General features: G+C 43.7%; 1 protein-coding gene across 6 annotated transcripts in view; it reads right to left on the minus strand.

Annotated features, from left to right (window-relative positions):
• The window catches only part of ABI3 (ABI family member 3), an 88,607-nt gene extending 62,282 nt beyond the window's left edge, over positions 1 to 26,325 (minus strand). For 2 of the 6 annotated variants that reach the window (XM_069751504.1, XM_069751503.1), the window contains exons 1-5: positions 25,964 to 26,322; positions 17,157 to 17,324; positions 15,917 to 16,093; positions 7,581 to 7,666; positions 5,400 to 5,468 (exon numbers count right to left, since the gene is read on the minus strand). In XM_069751504.1, the coding sequence (XP_069607605.1) occupies positions 5,400 to 5,468; positions 7,581 to 7,666; positions 15,917 to 16,093; positions 17,157 to 17,324; positions 25,964 to 26,119 (656 nt within the window). In that variant the 5' untranslated portion in view covers positions 26,120 to 26,322. Of the gene's footprint in view, positions 1 to 5,399; positions 5,469 to 7,580; positions 7,667 to 15,916; positions 16,094 to 17,156; positions 17,325 to 25,963 lie in introns of all 6 variants that reach the window. The other 4 variants (XM_069751506.1, XM_069751505.1, XM_069751507.1 and 1 more) reach the window with 4 other exon arrangements.
• Between the last annotated feature and the right edge of the window lie 281 nt (positions 26,326 to 26,606).

The following is a 26,606-nucleotide window of genomic DNA, read 5'->3' on the forward strand; positions in this document are numbered from 1 at the left end:
CGTGTTTCGGCCGACCGTCGGCCGCAAAAAACGTTCCATGTAAGGGTACGTTCAGACTAGCGTTGTGCTAGTGTGCGTCGGCGCCGCGTCGGGCGACGCAGCGGCGACGCACGCATCATGCGCCCCTATGTTTAACATGGGGGACGCATGCGTTTTTGCTTGTTGCGTTTTGCGACAAATGCGTCTTTTTTGCCGCAAGCGTCGGACCAAGAAAACGCAGCAAGTTGCATTTTTCTTGCGTCCGATTTTCGGCAAAAAACGACGCACGCGTCGCAAAGCGCAGCGTTTTTGCGTGCGTTTTGCCGTGTTTTTCGGTGCGTTGTGCGTCGCGTCGGTGACGCAGCGGCGCACAACGCTAGTCTGAACATAGCCTAACATTTTTTGCAGCCGACGGACCGTCTTTTCCGACCGCGCATGCGCGGCCGGAACTCCTCCCCCACCTCCCCGCACCTCACAATGGGGCAGCGGATGCGCTGAAAAGCAGCATCCGCTGCACCCGTTGTGCGGTGGAGGCAACGCTAGCGTCGGTAACCTCGGCCTGACGCACTGCGACGGGCCGGGCCCGACGCTAGTGTGAAAGAAGCCTTACTATCGGGGTTCCGTAAGGCTCAGTCCTAGGCCCCCTCCTCTTCTCTCTTTACACGGCCCCTATTGGACAAACAATCAGCAGATTTGGGTTCCAGTATCATCTCTATGCTGATGACACCCAATTATACACTTCTTCCCCCGACATCACCCCTACCCTAATTCAAAATACCAAGGATTGTCTGTCTGCTGTCTCTAACATCATGTCCTCCCTCTACCTGAAACTAAATCTCTCCAAAACGGAACTTCTTGTGTTTCTCCCTTCTACTAACCTCACTCTACCCAACATCGAAATTACCCTGGAGGGTTCAACCATAACTCCCAAACAGCATGCCCGCTGTCTTGGGGTCATATTCGACACCAAACTTTCCTTTACTCCCGATATCCGATCACTCACTCGCTCTTGTCACCTGCATCTTAAAAACATCTCCAGAATCCGACATTTTCTCACCATTGAAACTGCTAAGACTCTTACTGTCGCTCTCATTCATTCCCGTCTGGACTACTGCAACTCTCTTCTGATCGGTCTCCCTTTTACCAAACTTTCTCCTCTCCAATCCATCTTGAATGCTGCAGCCAGAGTCATATTTCTGTCCAGCCGCTTCACCGATGCCTCCATCTTGTGCCAGTCATTACACTGGCTACCCATTCGCTACAGGGTCCAGTATAAACTCATCTATCTCACCCACAAAGCTCTCCACAGTTCTGCACCGCCTTATATCTCCTCTCTCATCTCTGTCTATTGCCCTACACATGCCCTCCGTTCTACAAATGACCTAAGACTAACATCCCCTGTAATCCGAACCTCACAGCTCCGTCTCCAAGACTTCTCTCGTGCTGCGCCAGCTCTCTGGAATGCACTTCCCCAGACGATCAGACTGATATCAAGCCCTGACCTATTCAAGCGCGCTTTGAAAACCCATCTCTTCAGACAAGCCTACCACATCAGCTACTCAGTAAACTAACTTTGCCCTGTTCCCTCCTTCCAAATATTACTCTGAATCTGCACCCTACTATTTATCTGTCTCCACACCCTCCATACACATGATAACTGCACTTGATACTTGACTATTGCACTTAAACACACGGGCTGATGACCGGATCATGCAGCTTTGTATGAAAATTCCTATTTATTATAATTGCCAGACCTGAAATAACAAGCACTTTTCACCTATTGTGTCCCCCCATTTCCTTGTAGATTGTAAGCTTGCGAGCAGGGACCTCACTCCTAATGTCACTGTTTAAATTGTCTTAACTAGTACCGAATGTATTGTTTGTACATGTCCCCGCTTAATTGTAAAGTGCTGCGGAATATGTTGACACTATATAAATAAAAATTATTATTATTATTTTCTTGGTATGCTTCATTTTTTCGCCTGTGAACGTAGAGCTGATGTGCTTTGTCAAAAAGTTCCATTTTTGTCTCATTTGTCCATAGGACATTCTCCCAGAAGCTTTGTGGCTTGTCAACATGTAGTTTTTTCAACAATGTCTTCCTTGGTCGTCTCCCATGAAGTCCACTTTGGCTCATACAAGGATGGATGGTGCGATCTGACACTAATGTTCCTTGAGCTTGAAGTTCACCTTTAATCTGTTAAGAAGTTTTTCTGGGCTCTTATGTTACCATTCGTATTATTCGTCTCTTTGATTTGTCATCAATTTTCCTCCTGCGGCCACATCCAGGGAGGTTGGCTACAATCCCATGGATCTTACATTTCTGAATAATATGTTCAACTGTAGTCACAGGAACATCAAGCTGCTTGGAGATGGTCTTATAACTTTTACCTTTAACATGTTTGTCTATAATTTTCTTTCTAATCTCCTGAGACAACTCTTTCCTTTGCTTCCTCTGGTCCATGTTGAGTGTGATACACACCATGTCACCAAACAGCACACTGGGTTTCTGTAACCCTATATACAGGCCCACTCACTGACTCCAAGATTATATACACCTGTGATGTTAGTGGACACACCTTGATTTAACATATCCCTTTTGTCACATTATTTTCAGGGGTACCATCATTTCTGTCCAGGCCTATTTCATGATTTTTTTTTTTTATTCTGTGGAAGCATGAGTGAAAAGCAATGTCTGACTTTCATTTGTTCATTTTCATAGATCTTTTATTTATTATTAGTTTTGTCAGATTCAAGTTATTTCTGTGACCATTGTGAGTTTTTCTGTCATTAAACAAGGGGTACCAACAATTTTGACCACGTGTGTATGTAACACCCCAGTTTCCTTGGAAGCGAGGAAGGATCCCTTTATCAGGTATTCAGCACATACAACACTGTTTTGACTCCAGGCCAGAATGGGGAGCTCTGAACCCAGTTTCCGGGGAGCTTCCCTAGATATATATTCTGGTCTGGAGGAGGAGTTAGCTAGTTAGTGAGAGGAGCCTGTGAGAGACACAGAGGAAAGGAGGGGTCGTGCAGCCACAAGAGGTGCTGCAGCTCCTGTGAGGAAAGCAGGGGCCATGCAGACCGAGTTCTACAGGTCCTGGAAAGCAAAGGATGGAATAAGTTGTAGAGAGCTTGAAGGAGGAAAAGAAGCAAAGGAGAGTGAAAAGCTGGAGAGAGAAGCTGCCACTGAGCCTCCTCCACGTTGAGCGCAGCTATTGGTAGCCAGAAGACCGAGGTTGTGGGGGTAACTCTAAGCCCAACAGAAGAAACCAGCGGACAGCAGATTGCAAGCTACTTGTCCACCACTGACACCCAAAGACACAGTAGCAGATAGAGCCCGGGTCATGATAGAGATCCTGTAAAAAGGCTCGAGTTACCTGTTGTACAGGTAGTGTCTTACCAACAAGGGGGACAGAGAGGAAACGTGAGGACCTTGTGTGAGGCCTAAGGCAGCAAGGGAGTACAACTAATGAGCGAGTATACTTGTTGCTTGGGTTTTCCCGAGCAAGTTTGGGTGGTCTCCGAGTATTTGTGACTGCTCGGAGATTTAGTTTTTGTTGACACAGCTGCATGGTTTACAGCTACTAGCCAGCCTGAGTACATGTGGGGTTGCCTGGTTGCTAGGGAATCCCCACATGTAATCAAGCTGTCTAGTAGCGGAAATCATGCAGCTGCGGCAAGGAAAACTAAATCTCCAAGCAGTCACAAATACTCGAAGACCACCTGAGCAACGAGTATACTCGCTCATCACTAACTACAACGCAGCGCTATTAGGAAGGCTTCAAACCCCACCTGGTAAAGGGGGATTCCAGATTCGCTTCCAAGCCGGCCGGACTATACCTGTACCTGTGATCCCGTACCCTGGACTGTAGCTGCCTGAATTCATCAGTAAAGAGGTAAAGTGTTATGAAAGGCAATTCAGTATCACAATGGACATGGAGGTCAGAGCACATACAGTGATCTGACAATAACCCAAAATAATAGAACGAGCTCTGAGACGTGGGAACTCTGCAGACCGCAATCCCTAATCCTCTCCAAACAACACTAGAGGCAGCCGTGGATTGCGCCTAACTCTGCCTATGCAACTCGGCACAGCCTGAGAAACTAACTAGCCTGAAGATAGAAAATAAGCCTACCTTGCCTCAGAGAAATACCCCAAAGGAAAAGGCAGCCCCCCACATATAATGACTGTGAGTTAAGATGAAAAGACAAACGTAGGGATGAAATAGATTCAGCAAAGTGAGGCCCGACTTTCTTAACAGAGCGAGGATAGGAAAGATAACTTTGCAGTCTACACAAAACCCTAAAGAAAACCACGCAAAGGGGGCAAAAAGACCCTCCGTACCGAACTAACGGCATGGAGGTACACCCTTTGCGTCCCAGAGCTTCCAGCAAAACAATTAGACAAGCTGGACAGAAAAAATAGCAAACAAATAGCAAAGAAGAACTTAGCTATGCAGAGCAGCAGGCCACAGGAATGATCCAGGGAAAAACAAGTCCAACACTGGAACATTGACAGGAAGCCAGGATCAAAGCATTAGGTGGAGTTAAGTAGAGAAGCACCTAACGACCTCACCAGATCACCTGAGGGAGGAAACTCAGAAGCCGCAGTACCACTTTCCTCCACAAACGGAAGCTCCCAGAGAGAATCAGCCGAAGTACCACTTGTGACACAGAAGGGAGCTCTGCCACAGAATTCACAACAGTAAAGAGACTGCAACTTGTGTCCTATGTTTCTTTCTATACCATCTACCATCTGTCCCTACTACACCGGGAGCCAGGTACGGACTAGGGCTGAAATTCAGCCCTGGTATTTCAAGTCACACAGGCCCATGTTGTCTTCGTCCCCAAGCACCAGAACAATATTTCCAATGATAATTGTGGCCTGCTGGGGTAAGTGATGGAATCAGTGACTTTGTGCTCCGATACAACTCTTAACAGTATGTGCATCTTGAGAACACTGATTCTGCTAGCAACATAGCAGACAAGGCAGCCCACAGCCATACAGGCCCTTCTGGCATTTGCCAGAATTGCCAGATGGCCAGTCCGGCCCTGCCGGGAGCCCTGGGGACCCAGCTTCACCTGTGGGAAGCCATACCATCCCTGCTGCCACAACATCACCCCAGAGGACCCCTTTGAGTAGTGTCGGTCACTCCTAACCGAGTACCACAGGTGACGTCACAAACAAACTTTATTTCACAAAGCCCTCTAAAGACCTTTCCTTTAACATGGGTGCCCAGGGCCACGGACCGGGTCACCGCCGCCGTGACTCATCCCTTTAAGTACCGGTCCCAGTACCGAGTACCCCATGGCCCTGGCGGGCATCACATGTACATAGGAGATAATATTCTGTGGATGTTTGTATAGGTTAATACTAATGTTAAAAAAATATTAAAGCCAAGTTCAGTACTTACACTGGACACTGAAACTTTTGTGCTGGGATATATGGAGGAGTTACAGGATCCCTAATTCGAGAATTTCTTCTGTAAAAAAAATGCTATTTACCAAAAACAATTATATTATTGAATCCTACTTTACTCTTTCCTTATCAGTCATCAGTCACATAGTATTGTCCTCAAGGGAACAGAGTTTATTTTTCAAGTGCAGTCCAGGCAGGTTTGCCAACCTACTATTCAATTTTTCTTTGACAACTGGACCAAAATTGACGGACACAGTACAAATAATTTTACAGACATTTGCCAAGTTTCTTAATAAAGCTACGCCCTTGATAAAACCAGACCCACTGATAAAACCATGCCCAGTGCGATGTCCACAGTAATGCAGAGTAAGATCACATACTGAGAATTACACCCAGTATAAAGGATATATAAATACATTTGGGAAAATAAGTATTTGATACACTGCTGATTTTGCAAGTTTTCCCACCTACAAAGAACAGAGAGGTCTGTAATTTTTATCGTAGGTGCACTTTAACTGTCAGAGACAGAATCCAGAAAATCACATTTTATGATTTTTACATAATTAATTTGCACTTTGTTGCATGAAATAAGTATTTGATGTCATGATCTGTTCCAGGGTTTAATCCTGTCTGCCCTTTTTCTGGGCGGATCAAGTCAAGGGTTAACTTTGCTCAGCCTCATTCTGGGTTCAGGTTTGCTATTTAGCTCCTATGCATCCTGCTGACTTTGTCAGCTATAGTTCTGCCTTCGGCGTGTGAACCTGACTCTGGTAGCCCTAGATTTGTCCTGCTGTGATCCCTGACTTGCCCCGTGTCTGTTGACTTTCCTCTGTCTGCCCTTTTCCCAGCGTTTCCCTGTTTGTCGGTTTGATTCTCTGGTTTCAGACTTGGCTTGTGTTCGGACTTGCTTCTGCCTTCTGACTTTGTCTTATCCGCTCATGACCGTTTCTGAACCTCCTGGCTTGTTCCTGACCATGTGTACTTCTGATCCCCTTAGTACTTCTACCTCTGTTTTTTTACTCGGCTTGTCTGACCACTCTCTTGCCACTTGTGGCGCCTGTGCTGCTGCTCTGTGGTTATTCTCTGTGTACGCAGTCTCACTTCCCTCTCAATCTCCCTCTGGTGGAGGATACGCTATACTGCACCGCAGCAGCATGACATTTGATGCAATAGAAAAACAGAACTTAATGTTTGGTACAGAAATCTTTGTTTGCAATTACAGAGGTCATACGTTTCCTTTAGTTCTTGACCAAGTTTGCACACACAGTAGCATTACTCCAGCAAGAAGAAAGACCTCTATTCCAGCCTCCATTGCTGTCTTGCTCTGCACCAGGATAACCTTTGAGATAGGGGTCATCCGGTCAATGGACACCTGTAGCTGGACGTCATGAAAAGACCTTCAAATGGTTTATGTGTAGACTGGATATTGTTTCAAACAATTTTACTTGCAGTACGGAATGGATTAATGGTTGTATGAGTGGTGCGGCCATTTCTCCAAGGTGTCCCAGGATCCATTTCTCAACACAACACAAGGCCGCATGTTGCTTCTGCTACTGTGAGAAGCCATAAAGGGGTTGTCCAGGCTTGGGTGATCTTCTTTCCTCACGCCATCATCATTCTTCTTCTGGTGAGGTCCTGTTTGTACTGCATGTGGCAGCCTCTCTAGCACATGCGCAGTACAAACATTGGAAGAAAAGTGAAAAAATCACAGGCTGTGCATTTTTATGCTGGATGCTACGGACAGCAGGGAAAAGCACCAGGTTTTTACGGGCTGTGCGTAAATTACTGATGGTTAGCAACCCAGAGTCCAGGGAGAGTAGGACTAGTCACATGTGCATGCCCAAGGTGGCATGATGGGGGTGTATAATTGTGCCAACAGCTCATATTAGTGGCAGCTACGGTGCCAAAGCCATATAGACTTTTAGGTATAGTGCCCATAAGTAATGCAATATGGTAATTCCAGTGAATCTTCAATCTTGCAAATAGGAAACTTAAATAGGCCCCATCTCTGTGGTGCCTGTGGTGCCAGTGGTGTTACCCTCTTCCCCATTTCTCCCACAGCACAGAAGTCTCTCTTAGCTTTTAAATGATCCTAGTACTTGAGTATAATACATGTGCATACACTATTACCGCTCTCAGATATGGAGAATTCATGTATTTACCATAGCCTACTTACCCAAGTGACCCGTGTGTCTGGCCCATGGTTTTCACACTAATTCTCCGAGACATCGTTCCAGTTCTAGATAACTGTGAGTCAGAATCCTAAGATATTGGAAACAAATGGAAGTCCCCATCTTATAGTTATTAGTATCCACAGTTAGTTCTAATCTATAGAGCCAACAGTGAGAGCTGAAGCTTCTGGCTGGATGCAAAATATAGCACTGGCTATTGTTATAGGACAGATGGGTTACTTGATTGTCGTTTCTTAGAAAAATTCAAAATCCATGAAAAAGAAATCTGGTCCTAGATCAAAGGGGAATCTGTCAGTAACCGTACATATTGCCCAAACTGTAGATATTGGCATGCAGGTCGTTGACAGCGAAATCTGTCATTTTTTTTACATCTTCTATCTGTTGCTGCATTCCCAATAAATTAATATTTTAATTTATTCTCAAATGAGGCACTAAAGGGGTATTCCCATTTCCAAGATCCTATCCCAATATGTAGTAGGTGTAATAATGATAATAGTGGCAAACACCGCCAATTAGAAATGTATTATAGTTTTTCTGATGCGCTATATCTCTTTCCTCATGGGCAAGCATTGCAGAACCTTATGTATCCATGGTTACGACCACTAGCAACTAGCTAACTAACTGTCACAACATCAGTGGTTGTAACCCTGGATACATAAGGTCCTGCAGTGCCTGCACAAGAGGAAAGAGACATAGCGCATCAGAAAAACTATACTACATTTCTAATTGGAGGTATTTGCTACTATTATCATTATTACACCTACTACATATTGGGATAGGATCTTGGTGATGGAAATATCCCTTTAAGTGCTCTGGGTATGAAGGAGCAGGTAACAAGCCTCTGCCTCCTAAAGTTGTTTCCTCACCTAGCATGAGCCTCTGTAGCTTGTTTCATAGCTCACTATCTAATTTCCTTGCCTGCCTCCTGAGGTTGTTTCCAACTACTACCGGCCTTTCTAGCTTGATTGATAGCTTAATGTCCATTTAAGAGAAGATTTGAGTTCTAGGAAACATGATCAGATATAGGCCGGGGTCACACTTGTGAGTGCAATGCGAGAAACTCGCATCAATACCCGGCACAGCCACTAGTACCCAGGACCGGAGCGTTCAACTGCATAGAAATACATGCAGCCGCACACTCCGATCCCGAGTGCCGGCGCCAGTGCCGTGTATTGATTCGAGTTTCTCGCATTGCACTCGCAAGTGTGACCCCGGCCACAATGTAATTCTCATTGCAAGGACACTTGATCTATACAAAAGGGTACTTCAAGAACATTTGCACCATTGAAGATTGTCTCATGCTCTGGCGGAAGCATCATGTTTGTACATCATATGGGCACCCTATAACAGTAAAGCAGATATGTCACCAGATTTCACACTACAAGCTATATATTTATATATGTACCTTGTATATATTTAATAGATATCATGGACCTGATGAGGCTGATGTACTTACCTTGAAATTCCATATTAAAATGAACCAGATAGATAACTGAGCAATTTCATCTGCACTCATAACATTTTCATTCTTGTATCAAGCAAACAAACTGCCAGGTAGAATTATATATCCATTTTCACATGGATTGTCAAAGTAAGTACACCAGCCTCATCAATTCAAATCAATCAATTCTATTTAACAATGTATGTGGATTATTTTGTCAAATTTGATGGTGGATCAGTTTAAATTTCTCCTGTGGTGCCGCTACTACTGCTGGTTCTTCCACAGAATACATCTCATTACCCTGTGACCTGCTTACTATTAGGTGACTCTTCGATAAATATATATACAGCTCTGGCAAAAATTAATAGACCACTGCAAAATGTTCAGTTTGTCTGATTTTTCTCTTTATAGATATATTTTTGAGTAAAATGTAAATTGTTCTTTTATTCTATAAACAATAACAACATGTCTCCGAAGTTCCAAGCAATACATTTTTATATTTATTTTCTGAAAATGATAAATGGTCAAAATAACAAAAAATGCATTGCTTGCAGACCTCAAATAATGCAAAGAAAACAAGTTCATAATCATTTAGAAGCAACAATACTAATATTTTAACTCAGGAAGAGTTCAGAAATCAATATTTTGTGGAATAACCACGATTTTTAATCACAGCTTTCATGTGTCTTGGCATGCTTTCCACCAGTCTTTCACACTGCTTCTGGGTGACCTTATGCCACTCCTGGTACAAAAATGTAAGCAGTTCTTCTTTGTTTGATGGCTTGTGACTATCCATCTTCCTCTTAATTACATTCCAGAGGTTTTCAATGGGGTTTAGGTCCAGAGATTGGGCTGCTCATGACAGGGATTTGATGTGGTGGTCCTTCATCCACACCTTGATTGACCTAGCTGTGTGGCATGGCACATTGTCCTGCTAGAAAAATCAGTCCTCAGAGTTGGGGAACACTGCCTGAGCAGAAGGAATCAACTGTTTTTCCATGATAACCTTGTATGCGGCTTGATTCATACATCCTTCGCAAAGATTAACCTGCCCAATTCCAGCCTTGCTGAAGCATCCCCAGATCATCACCGATCCTTCACCAAATTTCACAGTGGGTGCAAGACACTGTGGCTTGTATGCCTCTCCAGGTCTCAGTCTAACCATTAGACAACTAAGTGTTGGGCAAAGCTGAAAATTAGACTCATTAGAAGATTACCTTACTTCAGTCCTCTATGGTCCAATCCTTATGGTCTTTGGCAAGGTTCAGCCTGGCTCTCCTTTGCTTCTCATTGATGAAAGGCTTTTTTCTAGCTTTACATGACTTGAGCCCTGCCTCTAGGAGCCTTTTACGAACTGTTCTTGCCGTGCACTTCACCCCAGCTGCCATTTGCCATTCCTTTTGCAGATCACTTGATGTCATCCTGCGATTGCGGAGTGACATTCGAATAAGATGACAGTCATCCTGGTCAGTGGAGAGTCGTTTTTGCCTCCTGCCGGTCTGTAGCTTTGTTGTCCCCAATGTCTGCTGCTTTACCTTGTTGTAATGGACTGCCGTCTTAGAAATTTTAAGCATGGAGGTAACATGACACTCACTGTGTTCATCTGCTAGTAAAGCCAGAATTGAGCCCTTCTTTTCCTCACTCAAGACTTTTCTTTTCAACTCATTTGGCATGGATGTTATTTTTTCATTGCTTTTACTTTTGGGATATTACTAGCACTTGTTTTGCCATCCAGTTTGTCCTATTGCAAAAGGATTGTGAAAACCACAGCAGGTTTTTTTTATACTTTCCTTTGTTAAATAAGATTTGGTTCAGGTGATCACCTAATCAGAAGCACATTAAGTAGAATGAGGTGTACTCTGGTTGGAATTCAACTGACACTGGAATGGAATGGCTGTCAGACATGTAGAGAAGCTGATTTTTATAAAACTGTGCAGTGGTCTCTTAATCTTTGCCAGAGCTGTATATATATATATATATATATATATATATATATATATATATATATATATATATATATACATACATACACACAGTATTATATATATATTTATTTAACCCTTTAATGTAGAAAAAGTTCTTATTCAATGCTGACATTGGCTGAGCCTGTGTCCAGTTGGCTGTGTACAAAAAATTATGCACATTTATAAATTGTGCGCCCCTATAAAAGTGCGCTAGTTGACTGCCTAATTTACTTATGCATGTGTGAAGTACACCGCATGGTGATAAGGACCATTCATTGATCACCTATTTGAACCCATAGACGTATGTCTTTAATCTTGATGCTATTTTAATAAGAATACTGGAATGTTTCTTTCATGCTGTCTCTGCATCTTAGACTCGGTGATGGGAAAAGTTTGCTGCACATTTCTCCCTTTGTATAACCACTTCTCCTTTTGGTTATTACTCAATGCTGCTGTAGTGGTCTGGATGGCGCCTCTCAGTACAGCTGACGTTATTATATCAGTGACGTTGCGTCTGATAGCAGAAAGTAATATCTTGTTATTACATGGTTCAGATCATTTTGTAGAGACTGATTTTTTCATTTATGAAACAACACTGTCTGTCAGAAATAAAGAATGTGTTTACATGAATGGTTATGTTTTGTAATTTCAAACTTCCTGGTTGTCTAGGGTAGAGAAATGATTCATTGTAAATTCCCTGATAATCTAAGGTAGTAAAAGGATTAGTTGCAAATTCCTTGTTGCTTTGGGGTATCCAAAAGATTCATTGTAAAGTCTCTAGTGGTCTAGGGTAGTGAAATGATTCCTTGTAAAGTCCCTGGTGGTCTAGAGTAGTGAAATTATTAATTTTAAATTCCCTGGTGGTCTAGGATAGTGAACGGATTCATTGTAAAGCCCCTTATGGTCCAGGGAAGTGAAATAATCAATTGTAAAGTCCCTAGTAGTCTAGGGTAGTGAAATGATTCATTGTAAATTCCCTGGTGGTCTAGGGTAGTGAAAGGATTCATTGTAAAGTCCCTGGTGGTCTAGGGTAGTGAAAGGATTCATTGTAAAGTCTGTGGTGTTCTAGGGTAGTGAAAGGGATTATTGTAAAGTCCCTGGTGGTCTAGGGTAATAAAATGATTCATTCTCTAGTAGTCTTAAGGCTCCCTAAAGTGGTTTGGACCTGCCAATGTCGTTCAGCCGACAAGCTAACGTGTATGGGAGCACTGGCCAACTGATGGTCAGGAGAGTTGTTGATTACGATTTGTGTTCCAGTACCATCTCTATGCTGACGACACCCAATTATACACTTCTTCTCCTGATATCACACCGACCTTTTTAGAAAACACCAGTGATTGTCTTACTGCTGTCTCTAACATCATGTCCTCTCTCTATCTAAAACTGAACCTGTCAAAAACTGAACTCCTTATGTTCTGTCCCTCTACTAACCTACCTTTGCCTGACATTGCCATCTCTGTGTGCGGTTCCACCATTACTCCCAAGCAACATGCCCGCTGCCTTGGGGTCATACTTGATTCTGACCTTTCATTCACCCCCCACATTCGATCACTGGCTCGCTCTTCTTTTCTGCATCTCAAAAACATTTCTAGAATTCGCCCTTTTCTTACTTTCGACTCTGCAAAAACTCTTACTGTTTCACTTATTCATTCTCGTCTGGACTATTGTAACTCTCTACTAATCGGCCTCCCTCTTACCAAATTCTCCCCTCTCCAATCTGTCCTGAATGCTGCAGCCAGGATCATATTCTTCACCAACCGTTACACCGATGCCTCTACCTTGTGCCAGTCATTACACTGGTTACCCATCCACTCAAGAATCCAGTACAGAACTACTACCCTCATCCGCAAAGCACTCCATGGCTCAGCACCTCCCTACATCTCCTCCCTGGTCTCAGTCTACCACCCTACCCATGCCCTCCGTTCTGCTAATAACCCGAGGTTAGCATCCTCAATAATCAGAACCTCCCACTCCCGTCTCCAAGACTTTACACGTGCTGCGCCGATTCTTTGGAATGCACTACCCAGGTTAATACGATTAATCCCAAATCCCCACAGCTTTAAGCGTGCCCTAAAAACGCACTTGTTCAGACTGGCCTCAACGCATTGACCTAACTTTCCCTGTGTGGCCAATTCAAAAAACTTAAACCATAATCAGGTTCCTCGCATCATGTTCTCACATGCTTTATGCATTTAATAGCCCTCTGTGTCTGTACTGTTACACACTTAGGCCGGCGTCACACTCAGCGTACGAAAATACGGTCCGTTTTTTACGGCCGTAATACACAGTAATTGTCCCAAAACACTGTTCCGTATTCAATGCGAGGATGAGATTTTTACGCACAAATTTATCCGTGTGTCATCCGTATGGCATCCGTATGGCGATTTTTTTCTCGCAGGCTTGCAAAATGGACATATGATGGATCCATCGGCTCAAATGTTATTAAAAACATATATACAGTCATATATATATATATATATATATATATATATATATATATATATATATATCAGTGAGACACATATATATATTTATATTTCATGCAGCGCCAGATAGCAGAAAAGCCGGTAATTCAATTGCCGGCTTTTCCTATTTCCTTCACAAACCCGACATGATAAGAGACCTGGTTTACATACAGTAAACCATCTCATATCCCTTATTGTATTACATATTAGGGGGGTCCTATAACCATGGTCCCTCTCTAGGCTATTAATATCTGCCCTCAGTCACTGGCATTCCCACTCTGGCAGAGAAAATTGCGCGGGAGCCCACGCCAATTTTTTCCGGGATTTAACCCTTTAATTTAATAGCTAGAGACAGGAAATTTTACAAAGAGACACTTGTTACATTAGTAAAGAGGAATATGTAATAAAAGAAGGGATATGAGATGGTTCACTGTTTGTAACCATGTCTCATATCATGTCGGGTTTGTGAAGGAGATAGGAAAAGCCGGCAATTGAATTACCGGCTTTTCTGCTATCTAGCACTGAATTAATATAAATATATATATATATGTCTCACTGACACACACACACACACATATATATATATATATTTATATATATATATATATATATATATATATATAACTATTCTATGTGTACACATTTATTCTACCTATTCTATTCTGTCAGTGTGATTTTACTGTACACCGCACTGAATTGCCGGCTTTTCTAGAGAACACCGCTGTGTATTTCTCGCAAGTCACACTGCTGGTCCATGTGTAATCCGTATTTTTCTCGCCCCCATAGACTTTCATTGGCGTTTTTTTTGCGCAATACGGTGACAAACGCAGCATGCTGCGATTTTCTACGGCCGTACAAGACCGTATAATACGGATCCAAAAAATACGGCAGATAGGAGCTGGACCATAGAGATCATGAGTAAGACTTCATAGTTGAAACGCGTTGATCCTCCTCACTGGTGTGCCAGGTGTTTGCTATGTAAAGATTTTTCTTGTTGAAGAACTTTTTATCGCTTTAGTTGTCTAATAAAGTCTCACAAAGTCTGAACTGCCTCCACCTCCAGCTGGATCATTTCTCTTTTTGTCTTCATTTGCTGTGGGCGCTCACCCCGAACCGTGCTGGGCATTGGTAGGTCTGGGGATTTCATCTAAGACCGGTAAGCTGACTACATTCCTTTTTTCTATAGAGAATCATTGGGCCGTGTGCAATGCGTATTTTCTGGATGTATTTTCTGCGCTCATACGTCCATAAAACTCTCTAGTGTGACGCCGGCCTTAGGCTGATAACCGGTTCATGCAGCTGTACATGAACACCCGATTCTTACCCTATGGCTGGTCCAACCAAGAAAGCAATTGTTACCATCCACCTCTCGTGTCACCCCTATATCCTCATGCGAGCAGGGCCCTCACTCCTCTTGGTATCTGTTTTGGTATGTGTTTCTTGTTTTGCTGTAATGTCTGTACAAGTCCCCTCTATAATGTAAAGCGCTGTGGAATATGTTGGCGCTATATAAAATTATTATTATTATTGCGCATGTCTATTTTGGTCTAACAATCGCATTGATTACCAAGATAAGCCACCAGCCGATATTTCAGCCAGCAGCATTCTTATACAGAGCAGTTCGAGCAAAGGCTCCTGTGTATGGGAGTGTCGGCTGTTGGACAAACGAACGACGCATCAATGCGTTGTTCGGCTGACAGTCATTGTGTATGTATGGCCAGTGTCAGGTACTGACTGAAATAATTTTTAGTTGTAAATTACTTGGTGATCTAGAGTAGTTCAAGAATTCATTGTACGTAAATTCCCTTGTGTTCTTGGATGGTAAAAGAATTAATCCTCATTTCTCTGGTGACCTAGTACTGTGAAATGATTCATTGTAAATTCCCTGATTGCCTTTAGTGGTCAAAGATTTGTTCTTAATTCCCTGGTGGTCTAGGGCACTGAAAGGATTCATCATGTGATTCATTATAAATTTCCTGGCAGTCTAGAGAAGTGAAAGAATTCATAGGCAAATTCCCTGATGGTCGACGGAAGAGAAAGGATTAATTGTAAATTGCCAGGTGGTCTTATAGTAGTGAGATGTTTCATTGTGAGTTCCCTGGTTGTCTAGGATAGGGATAGGATTCATTGTATATTCCACTTTCAAGAAATCTAGATCATTTTGGGGGCTTCCATGCCAGATAAGGTAGTTGCTCAGTGTGCATTTTGGGGGGCTTCCATGCCAGATAAGGTAGTGGCTCAGTGTGCACTCCTCCCTATAAATTCTATTGCAATCCGTCAGTATTACAAGCCCACTAATCGCTAGAAGCATCAATTTGGGTGCTTACTTAGGTCTATTGTTAATGATCTGTCATCTATAGTGACAACATCATAGTGGTCATGTGACCCCGGCCTTATATTAAGTATCTGCCCCCTCTACCCCAGTAATGAGCAGATAGTAGAAGCCTTACCATTATCCCATGACCAGTATTATCAAGAGAAGTGAAGCTAATGGGCATTCTGGAATAAGAGCCCAGAGGTCTGCTGTTCTGTCCACTTTGGATTTTCGGGCTGAGTTGAACTTTTTTGGCTTTTGTTATCTTCCCAATTTTCTGGCGGGCAACTTTTTCCACGTGGATGTCTAGTAACTGCAGATATAAATCATTTGCATTCCCTATGTTACTGAGTAATTTATGCTCTATTTTAAGCAAATATAGCTGGAAAGTATTGCAATATTTCTATGTCCTTACCTTGTTCAAGTTTTCTTCAAAATCAGCATATAGATATCTAAAAACCATGAGGAATTGATACACAAAGTAGATTTCATAATTCAGTACTATTTCTAGGTACTAGCTATATGAAGAAACAGGTCTAGATGTTCTTAGAATTCCTAAATATAGACAAATAGAGATGGGGTAATCCCTGCTTAAAAGTTCAGGGTTCATACTGGACAGTTAGTGTCCGGTGCTAAACTTCCCTCGGAAGTCCGTTTTATTGTTCAGAGTGCTGAGGGAAGTCTGGGAGGAGAGGGAAAGAGAGAGAGAAAATTTTCCTGCTCCAAAGTTCAGGTCTCCATTGTTTTCAATAGGGTTCGGATTTTTGGATCAAGTTCAGGAACAGTTCCGAAACGTACCTTGGACTAAAGTTTGGGTTAGGTATCAGAATCCGAACTTCCACTGGTCCGCTCATCCCTACTTAGGATAAGAAGCCACCTACAAGCTCCTTATTCCGAGAAACATTGCTTGGCCTAGAAGTCTCCCTGTATCAAGTTGGCTCTCTCCACTATGAGAAGCCTTACTTCTTAAAGGGTTTGTCCAGTCATGGGGTACAAGTCTGCAGCTGCTCTATCCACACTCCACGATGTGAGGATTCTCAGGCGCTGAGAATGGGCCATCATGTGACCACAAGGTTGTGATTTGCAATCTTCCGGCCACAATTCAAGACGTGTCTGGCCTGACGAAATACACGCACATTGAGCGTGGCAGCATACATCTAGTCTGCGCATGACTGCTTGTATGCAAATTGCATATACCACGTACCTGCTGATTCTGGCACCAAAGAATCCCCACAGCATGCAGTGCGAGCTCTGTGAGGATTCACAAGGAGTGACTGCAATCTTGTACCCAATGGTCAGACAACCACTTTATATATACAGGCAGACATTTTTTAGCATGACGCAGCAGTATTGTTTGGATCCTCTTGGTAACTGACCTGAGAAACATAGCGGATTCTTACTTCCTCCTTCTGCAGCATTAGGCTCTGTACCTCTAACATTTCCGACACATGGCGGGCAGCCACTCCTACTTGACAGGCCACACTGGCCAGCGTCTGTGTGACTAGAGACATGGTGCTCTCCAGGGCCTTACGCTTGTCAGGAGCCTGAAACACAGCATGGGGAAAAGCAATGAAAGGGTTTTTACCGATATTGCTATAAAATAAATAATAAATAATATTTTAGAAAGTGATATGAAAAATGTCTCTTCAGAGAGAGAGAGATTCCTTGAACTCTAGTACCATCTATTAGAAGCTGCAATCCTAAAAGTTAATATTGACCCCCTGCCACATGACTTAAGATAAAAGCTAAACCACACACTCTATTTGCAGACACATGTTTCAGGTGAGTTTACCCATCATCAGTACAAAGCAGATCTTATTTGGTTGGTTAAGGGGCATTTAAAGAAGATCTAAGGGTAATGTCTTTCCTTGTGCATCAGAGAAACTGGTGTATAGACAACTAGTATGGGTACTATTGAGCTTGATTGTGCCAAATTTGCTGTCAGCTCAATGACAATCTGCTCTGCAGCTGAAAGCCTGAATGATGGGAGACATTGATTCCTAGGTAGCAGCTGCCTATCTATATATATATATAATTGTCTAAGGGTTTAATTGTCTGTCTGTCCTGGAAAAATCACGTCGCTGATTGGTCGAGGCCGCCAGGCCTCGACCAATCAGCGATGGGCACAGTCTCCCGCGAATTCTGGAATCATCATTGTCCTCCACTACGTGGCTGGGCAATATACTATGTAGACATGCATCTTCTAGAATACCCGATGCGTTAGAATCGGGCCACCATCTAGTCTACTATATAATTGTCTATGGGTCACTTCCGTCTTTCTGTCCGTCTGTCTGTCTGTCACGGATATTTATTGGTCGTGGCCTCTGTCTGTCAAGGAAATCCAAGTCGCTGATTGGTCGCGTAAAAAAAGCCACGACCAATCAGCGATGGGCACAGTCTGGAAGAAAATGGCCGCTCCTTACTCCCCGCAGTCACTGCCCGGCGCCCGCATACTCCCCTCCAGCCACCGCTAACACAGGGTTAATGCCGGCGGTAACAGACCGAGTTATGCCACGGGTAACGCACTCCGTTACCGCCGCTATTAACCCTGTGTGTCCTCAACTTTTTACTATTGATGCTGCCTATGCGGCATCAATAGTAAAAAATCTAATGTTAAAAATAGTAAAAAAACAAAAAACCTGCTATGCTCACCCTCCGTTGTCCGCAGAGCTGGCCGCCATCTTCCGTTTCCGGCGATGCATTGCGAAATTACCCAGAAGACTTAGCGGCCTTGCGAGACCGCTAAGTCATCTGGGTAATTTTGAAATGCATCCTGGGAACGGAAGATGGCGGCAGCCACGCGCTCATCGCCTGCCGAAGGGGAGTATGTTAGAACTACAATGGGCCCTCGGATCTGAAGGTGAGTATGTTTATTTTTTATTTTTTAACCTGTGACATACGTGGTTGGGCAATATACTACGTGACTGGGCAATATACTACGTGGCTGGGCAATATACTACGTCACTGTGCAATATACTATGTCACTGGGCAATATACTATGTCGCTGTGCAATATACTACGTGGCTGTGCAATATACTACGTGGCTGGGCAATATACTACGTGGCTGTGCAATATACTACGTGGCTCTGTGCTGTATACTACGTCACTGGGCAATATACTACGTCGTTGTGCAATATACTACGTAGCTGGGCAATATACTACGTGACTGGGCAATATACTACGTGGGCTGAGCAATATACTACGTGACTGGGCAACATACTATGTCACTGGGCAATATACTATGTCACTGGGCAATATGCTACATGGCTGGGCAATATACTACGTGGCTGGCCAATATACTATGTCACTGGGCAATATACTACGTGGCTGGCAATATACTACGTGGCTGGGCAATATACTACGTGGCTGGGCAATATACTACGTGGCTGGGCAATATACTATGTGACTGGGCAATATACTACGTGGATATGCATATTCTAGAATACTCGATGCGTTAGAATCGGGCCACCATCTAGTCTCCTATAAAAGTCTGTAGTTATTATTGGGTCCCTAGAAAAACTTGTGTTCCTCAAATAATGCAGTGCCTACCATTTCAGATCACAGCCTGCATCCGAGTTTTCTGAAAGAAATGTTTAGATGGGAGTTTATTAGAGGTGGCCAGATCCAATAGTTTATGTAGTCTATGGTGCAACTTGTCTTTACACAGTCTTGTTCTCCATCAGTAAAGCACAATGCAGATCAGCTGCACAATATACCTCTTTCTGAAGGACTCCATCTGTAAATGCATGATATGGACAGCCCATTGGTTTTAATGTTAAAAGTGCAATGCTTTATTTCCCCTGTGAATGAGCTACAGAGAAACTTTACACTTACCAAATCCCTGCACATTACAGGGATTCAATAACAGAGCAGACTATCTCCAATAGTAGTTGAGACAATTAGTGAATGATTGGTGACTAGTGATGAGAGAATGTGGTCGGGGATATCCGGATATCATTCGAGTACTTGGGTGCTTGGATGTGCTCGGCACTCACCGAGCATTGGCTGGTGCTCAGATTTAATACTCGAATCCCCTCCTCGTATGTTTGGCGCCTGTTACACAGCCAATAAACAAGCAGGGATTGCCTGTTATTGACTGATCACATTACCTCATCAGAGGTTATAAAAGGACCAGCGTGACCATGCTCAGCACACTTATGCCATTACACCGCTCAGAGACAGTTCTGATAAGAGGGAGAGAGTAGTTGCCCAGGCTACTGTATGCACCGTTTAAGGAATCAGTCCTCTAGTGGTGATACTTTGCGTAACCATCATAATAAAAGTCCTTCTAAGGGCTAACCTTGTGCTTAGCTGTTTCCAGCGTCGGACTGGAGCACCTTGGGCCCACCAGAGAAAATCATTCTTGGGGCCCACTATGTAGCTACATAGAAATAGATACAAGACCACCAATTATGCGGTAAAAAGCGCTAATATCAGGGTATAATATAAGGTAGTTCACGTCTTAATAATGTAGCAAGGGTTGGGGTAGCCTCCTCACAGAATATAATGTAGCCCCCTCATAAAATATAATGCGGTCCCCTCTCATAGAATATAATGCAGCACCCCACAAAATATAATGCAACCCCTTCAGGTATGACAGTCCCCACCATAGAATATAATGTAGCACCCCCATAGGGTATAATGCAGCCCACCTCATATAGTATAGTGCAACCCACCACAGAATATAATGTAGTCCCCTGAGAGAATGCAGTTCCACCACAGAATATAATGCAGCCCCCCCATAGAGTATACTGTAGCCCCCTCATATAGTATGATGTAGCCCCCCATAATATAATGTAGTACCCTGAGTATAATGCAGTCCCCCCACAGAATAGAATGTAGCCCCCAAGGGCCTTATTTAGAGTTTCTGCTGCCCTAGGCACTTTTAGCGCTGCCTCCCCCTTTGGTGAGTATCGGCATAGACTTTGGCAAGAATCGCTGATGTGAAAGTCGCCTTTTGCAGTAGATTGGGCAGTTTTTCCGCATCTGCCGTCTAACGGATCACTTACAGCAATACTGCGTTCGGCCTCATTCATTCCCTATGGGATTTGCGGCACTTGCCGTGATGTGGCAAATGTGGTACCATACCTCCCAACTGTTGAAGAAGGGAAGGAGGTATAAAGTTTGCGGCGCGCTTAGTGCGCTGCGGCAAATTTTGGGCCACGCCTCTTACCACACCCATTTCACAACTAGTCACACCCATATCTACGTCCCAACCACACCCATTTAGCACTGCTGATCACACTGTTTTATACACATTAATTATAAACAAAAAAAAATATGGCCACACATAATGCTCAATACTGTATAATGGCCACACACATGATGCTCCATACTGTATAATGGCCACACAGTGCTCCATACTGTATAATGGCCACACATAATGCTCAATACTGTATAATGGCCACACACATGATGCTCCATACTGTATAATGGCCACACAGTGCTCCATACTGTATAATGGCCACACATAGCGCTCCATACTGTATAACGGCCACACACAGTTCTCCATATTGTATAATGATCCCACATGATGCTCAATCTATATATATAATTGCCTAAGGGTTTTTCCGTCTGTCTGTCTGTCTGTCTGTCTGTCTGTCTGTCTGTCTGTCTGTCCTGGAAATCCCGGCTCTCTGATTGGTCGAGGCCGCCAGGCCTCGACCAATCAGCAACGGGCACAGTGACGATGATGTCATAATGGTTGCCATGGCGACAATGATGTCATAAAGGTTGCCTCGACCAATCAGCGACGGGCACAATCTGCCGCGAATTCTGGAATCATCATTGTCCATATACTACGGGGACATGCATATTCTAGAATACCCGATGCGTTAGAATCGGGCCACAATCTAGTACTGTATAACGGCCACACATGATGCTCAATACTGTACAATGGCCCCACATGATGCTCAACACTGTATAATGGCCACACATGATGCTCAATACTGTATAATGGCCACACATGAGGCTCAATACTGTATAATGATCCCACATGATGCTCAATGCTGTATAATGACCCCCCCTCCTGTATGCATGGCTCATATTCCCCCTCCTGCATGCATGGCTCATATTCCCCCCCCCTGAATGCATGACTCATATCCCCCCCCCTGAATGCATGGCTCATATTCCCCCCTCTATGCTTGGCTCATATTCCCCCCCTGAATGCATGGCTCGTATTCCCCCCCGAATGCATGGATCTTATCCCCCCCTGTATGCATGGCTTATCTCTCAACCCCCCCCGCTCCCATCTTGCATGGCGCGCCGGCTTATGTCCTCCTTCAGAACCCCCATGTGTGTGACAGCACCCCCTCCTTCCCCACAGACCCCCCCATGTGTGTGACAGCACCCCCTCCTTCCCCACAGACCCCCCATGTGTGTGACAGCATCCCCTCCCTCCCCACAGACCCCCACGTGACAGCACCCCCTCCCTCCCCACAGACCCCCACGTGACACCACCCCCTCTTTCCCCACAGACCCCCATGTGACAGCACCCCCTCCTTCCCCACAGACCCCCACGTGACAGCACCCCCTCCTTCCCCACAGACCCCCACCTGACAGCACCCCCTCCTTCCCCAAAGACCCCCACGTGACAGCACCCCCTCCTTCCCCAAAGACCCCCACGTGACAGCACCCCCTCCTTCCCCAAAGACCCCCACGTGACAGCACCCCCTCCTTCCCCAAAGACCCCCACGTGACAGCACCCCCTCCTTCCCCACAGACCCCCATGTGACAGTACCCCCTCCTTCCCCACATTCAAAAGTCACCCTGCTCTCTGTACAGCCCCCATGTAGGAACGTCCGCTTATCTGTGCCCCCACAACCCTCAGATCAGCCCCATAGAGTACTCCTGTCATGTACAGAGCCCCCACCATTACGCTGCTCCTCAGCCTCTCTCCACAGCACAGGAGATCTCCTGCTATCAGCGCCGCACTGGAGGATGCCCCGCCCCCGTCCCTCATACTCACCTGACCTGACCCGTCCCTCAGACTCACCTGTCCTGTCCCACACACCGCGCGGCCGCGTAGACATGGCTCCAGGCTCTGTCCCGACTTCCGGTGCAGCACCTTCTTCCTGCTTGAGCGGTCATGTGATACCGCTAATTAAGGTCATGAATATGCGCATATTCATGACCTTAATGAGCGGTACCACGTGACCGCTCAAGCAGGAGGAGCTGAGCTGCAGACGCCGAGACCAGCCATCGCTGGAGCAGGGTGAGTATCGTCTTCAAGGAAGGAGGGTGGGAGGGAGGTGGGAGGGAGGTGGGGGGGCCCTGGAGCAGTGGGGGCCCACACAGCAGGTGTCAGTGCCTGGGCCCACCAGAGAATCCTCCGGTTCTCCGGTGGGCCAGTCCGAGCCTGGCTGTTTCTAAGCTATACATTCTGCAGTTAGCCTAGGGATAGCTGCCGGAGCATGCAGAGTGGCTGAATACAGCTTCTAGGCAGGGCTTAGGGCTTTGCAGTCCATTGTTAAATATATACGGTAGCTGCTGCACGAGACCACATTTATTTTTTGGGTGAAAATATTGACTATTTTGTCATAGATACATTTTAACGTGCTTTGTGGTAAATTACAGTGGTATGAAACTCCAAAAAAGGATTAAAAATATTTACAGAATGGAATTCATCATCCATACAGTTTAAAATGCTTTGTGTGAAATAACAATGGTTTGAAATAATTTAAAAAAAATGCTTGGCCTGCTACAGGTGACCAATTTTTGTGGTCTAAAAATGAATTATTGTCATCCATACAGTTTAACTTGCTTTGTGTGAAATTACGGTTGTTTGAAATAATAAAAAAAAACGCTTGGCCTGTTACAGGTGACCACATTTTTTTTAATTAAAAAATGTATTTTCAGTTAATCATGTAAACTTAGTTTCCAGAGACCTAGTAATTAGAAAATGCGTAAGGCGTTCGGTAAGGGACGGGGAAGTGGAAGTGCTGATGATGGTGCATGCAGATGGCTAGAATGTGACTAGAACAGTCACACCTGTTGCTGGAGCCTTTATGAGTATAGGAGTACCATAACCATACTTTGCTCACAATATTTGAATGAGATACTACAATTGGTGCCTTCAAGAGTGTATGGGTGACCATGCTTGTAATTTTTGGCAGACTTTGCACTTAGTGCATAGCCTTTATAAGTCTAGGAGTACTACATAACAATTTGAACAGAATGTGTTTGAGGAACTTCTTTATGTCTAATACAGGGTGTTGTCCTTCTGCCATCAAATTTTTGGAAGTTTTTGCCTCCTTCATAAATTTCCATTTTTTAATTAGGATTTTAATTTTGATTTACTTAAATTTTTATTTTTTAAAATCCTTTTAAAATGCTGCCTTATATACCATTCATTATACGGTGGCGCAGTGGTTAGCACTGCAGTCTGTCTTGCAGCGCTCGAGTCCTGGGTTCAAATCCCACCAAGGACAACATCTGCAAGGATTTTGTATGTTCTCTCCGTGTTTGCGTGGGTTTCCTCCCACATTCCAAAGACATACTGATAGGGAATTTAGATTGTGAGCCCCATCGGGGACATAGATGATAATGTGTGCAACCTGTAAAGCGCTGCGGAATATGTTAGCGCTATATAAAAATAAAGATTATTATTATTAAAGAATGTCTCTTAACATATATTTTACTGTAAACTCCAATTTATCTTCAGTTTTGAATGTTTTATTGTCAGTCCTTAAAGTACAGTAAAAGTGTGACGCCATTGTTCTCAGGAGAGATCTGGGAGCCACAGATGCTTCCAGGGGTCTTCCCTATATTGTTCTCCTCCATTCAGCACTTCTTCCATCCATTTCAATATTTTCGCTGTCCCATAGACCTATTTGTAGGGTCTGCCAGAGAAATGCTCAGATTTCCCATTGAGTCCATTATAATCCGAGCATTATGAATTTCATCGGTTCGAGAAACAAGTGTCAGATCATTTTAGTGCTCACCCAACACTACTGGTGACTGCTAGAGATGAGCGAACCCGAAGTTAAAAGTTCGCAGTTTATACGAGACAATTAGTGTCCCGTGCTAAACGCCGAACACAGACTTCTCATCGAAGTCTGTTGCAATGTTCAGAGTTCCGTGGGAAGAGAGAAAGAGTGAGGGAGATATTTTCAATGGGGTTCGGGTTCTGGTTCAAGTTCGGGTACAGTTCTGGTACTTGAACTGAACTTTGGAATAAAGTTTGGGTACCAGAACCTGAACTTCCACAGGTCCGCTGATTCCTGGTGACTGCATAGGGAATGTAGTTGTGGACCTTGCTAAAGCTGATAATGGAGGAGACCTGCTAATACCGCGTTAGTAGCTGTCACATTTAATAGATGTCTTAACAGTATATGGATGGTATGCTAAGCCTATGGATTAATGGCCTCTACATAATGTTATACAGATTGGAAGGGAGATGGAGGATTCATACAGCTAATACCATATATATCTGTATTCTTTAAAATCTTTCCTTTCATGACCATTTGCTATATACTGAGCACATATTGATATTTTACGCTGACATATTTACTTCCAAGATGGAACAAGGGCAAAGGCTAATCTGCATTAAAAAACAATACTATATACTGGGAGTATATAGCAAACAAAACTTTATGTCCTGCATGGTTATTACTCAGTGTCCTGTTTGCAAACAGTATATGTCATGAAGCTATATTTTGTGCTACCAGTCTATTTGTGATGCAATATTTAATTAGCAAAGAATAACATATTATGACCACTAATAAAATTCTGTGATAAAAAGCAGCACTTTATAACATAATAACATATAATACAATTTTCTGACTTTTAGACATATGTTATGTCTTTGTGGCATAGATTATTTGTTGTAGCATGGGATCAAATTTAGCAAATATTGACCTCGGCTCTGAAAAATGTACTTTGGTACAATGGAACCACACAGAGTAGTCTTCTTGAAATGGTTTAGCTATAGCTATAAATACCTCCATGTCTTTCAAGGTTGAATATGGAAACATACTTTAATTACTCCTTCTCCTTTATACCACCCATCAACACCATATGAGTAAAGTTGGTACTCAATGACAAACTTGAGAGATGATCCTACAAGTTGTCCCACCCACACCCAGTAAAACTACTTACGGCTTCTCAAGCCTGGTATCTCAAACACTCCCTTGTCAAACCTGGCTTCATTCTTGGAGTCAGTGGTTTTCTGTTGTCATCTTACCTCCATGTAGTTGTTTTCACAGTAATCAGCAACATCCTGCAGGTTCCGGTAGCTGTCCCTCAAGGCTTGCCTTGCTGTAGACACTTCTCTGTAAATGTCCTTCATTTCGTGTCTTGGTGAAGAGACATCTGGAGTCTTATTCATCAAGTAAGCCATTCTGCGCCTTCAAAGCATCTTAACAGTGACTCTGAGAACAACAGACGGTGCCTCTGAGACACTTCCTCACATGAAACCACAATGTACTGTGTCGCCTGCAGTAGATTCACCAAATGTCATGCTTCTCTGTCATTGCTTCATGCTTTTCTTACATGTTCACAGAGTACAATTTAATAAGTCAGGGGTTTTTGCAGCAGAGAAATAGACCAGATTTAAGACCTACTTCTCTCTTGGATGAATGAAGAAGTGAATGAAGAAGTAAGAGACAAAACCTCCACCAAGAAGAACAACCTATGACAATATTCTGACTCTCATGAAGTTTTTTTTCTACCAGATAACATACTATTTGAGGTTAGAATGTTGTATTTTTCATATTGACGTCCTCTTTTTCTTCATCGGTGGCCCTCTGACACTGATGGCTATCTACATTATAGATGAGATTATTTATTATTTAAGCCCTCTATATAGTAGTTAAAGAAGACCAGAA

Source organism: Ranitomeya imitator, chromosome 2 (assembly GCF_032444005.1).
Source record: "Ranitomeya imitator isolate aRanImi1 chromosome 2, aRanImi1.pri, whole genome shotgun sequence".
Taxonomy (NCBI): domain Eukaryota; kingdom Metazoa; phylum Chordata; class Amphibia; order Anura; family Dendrobatidae; genus Ranitomeya; species Ranitomeya imitator.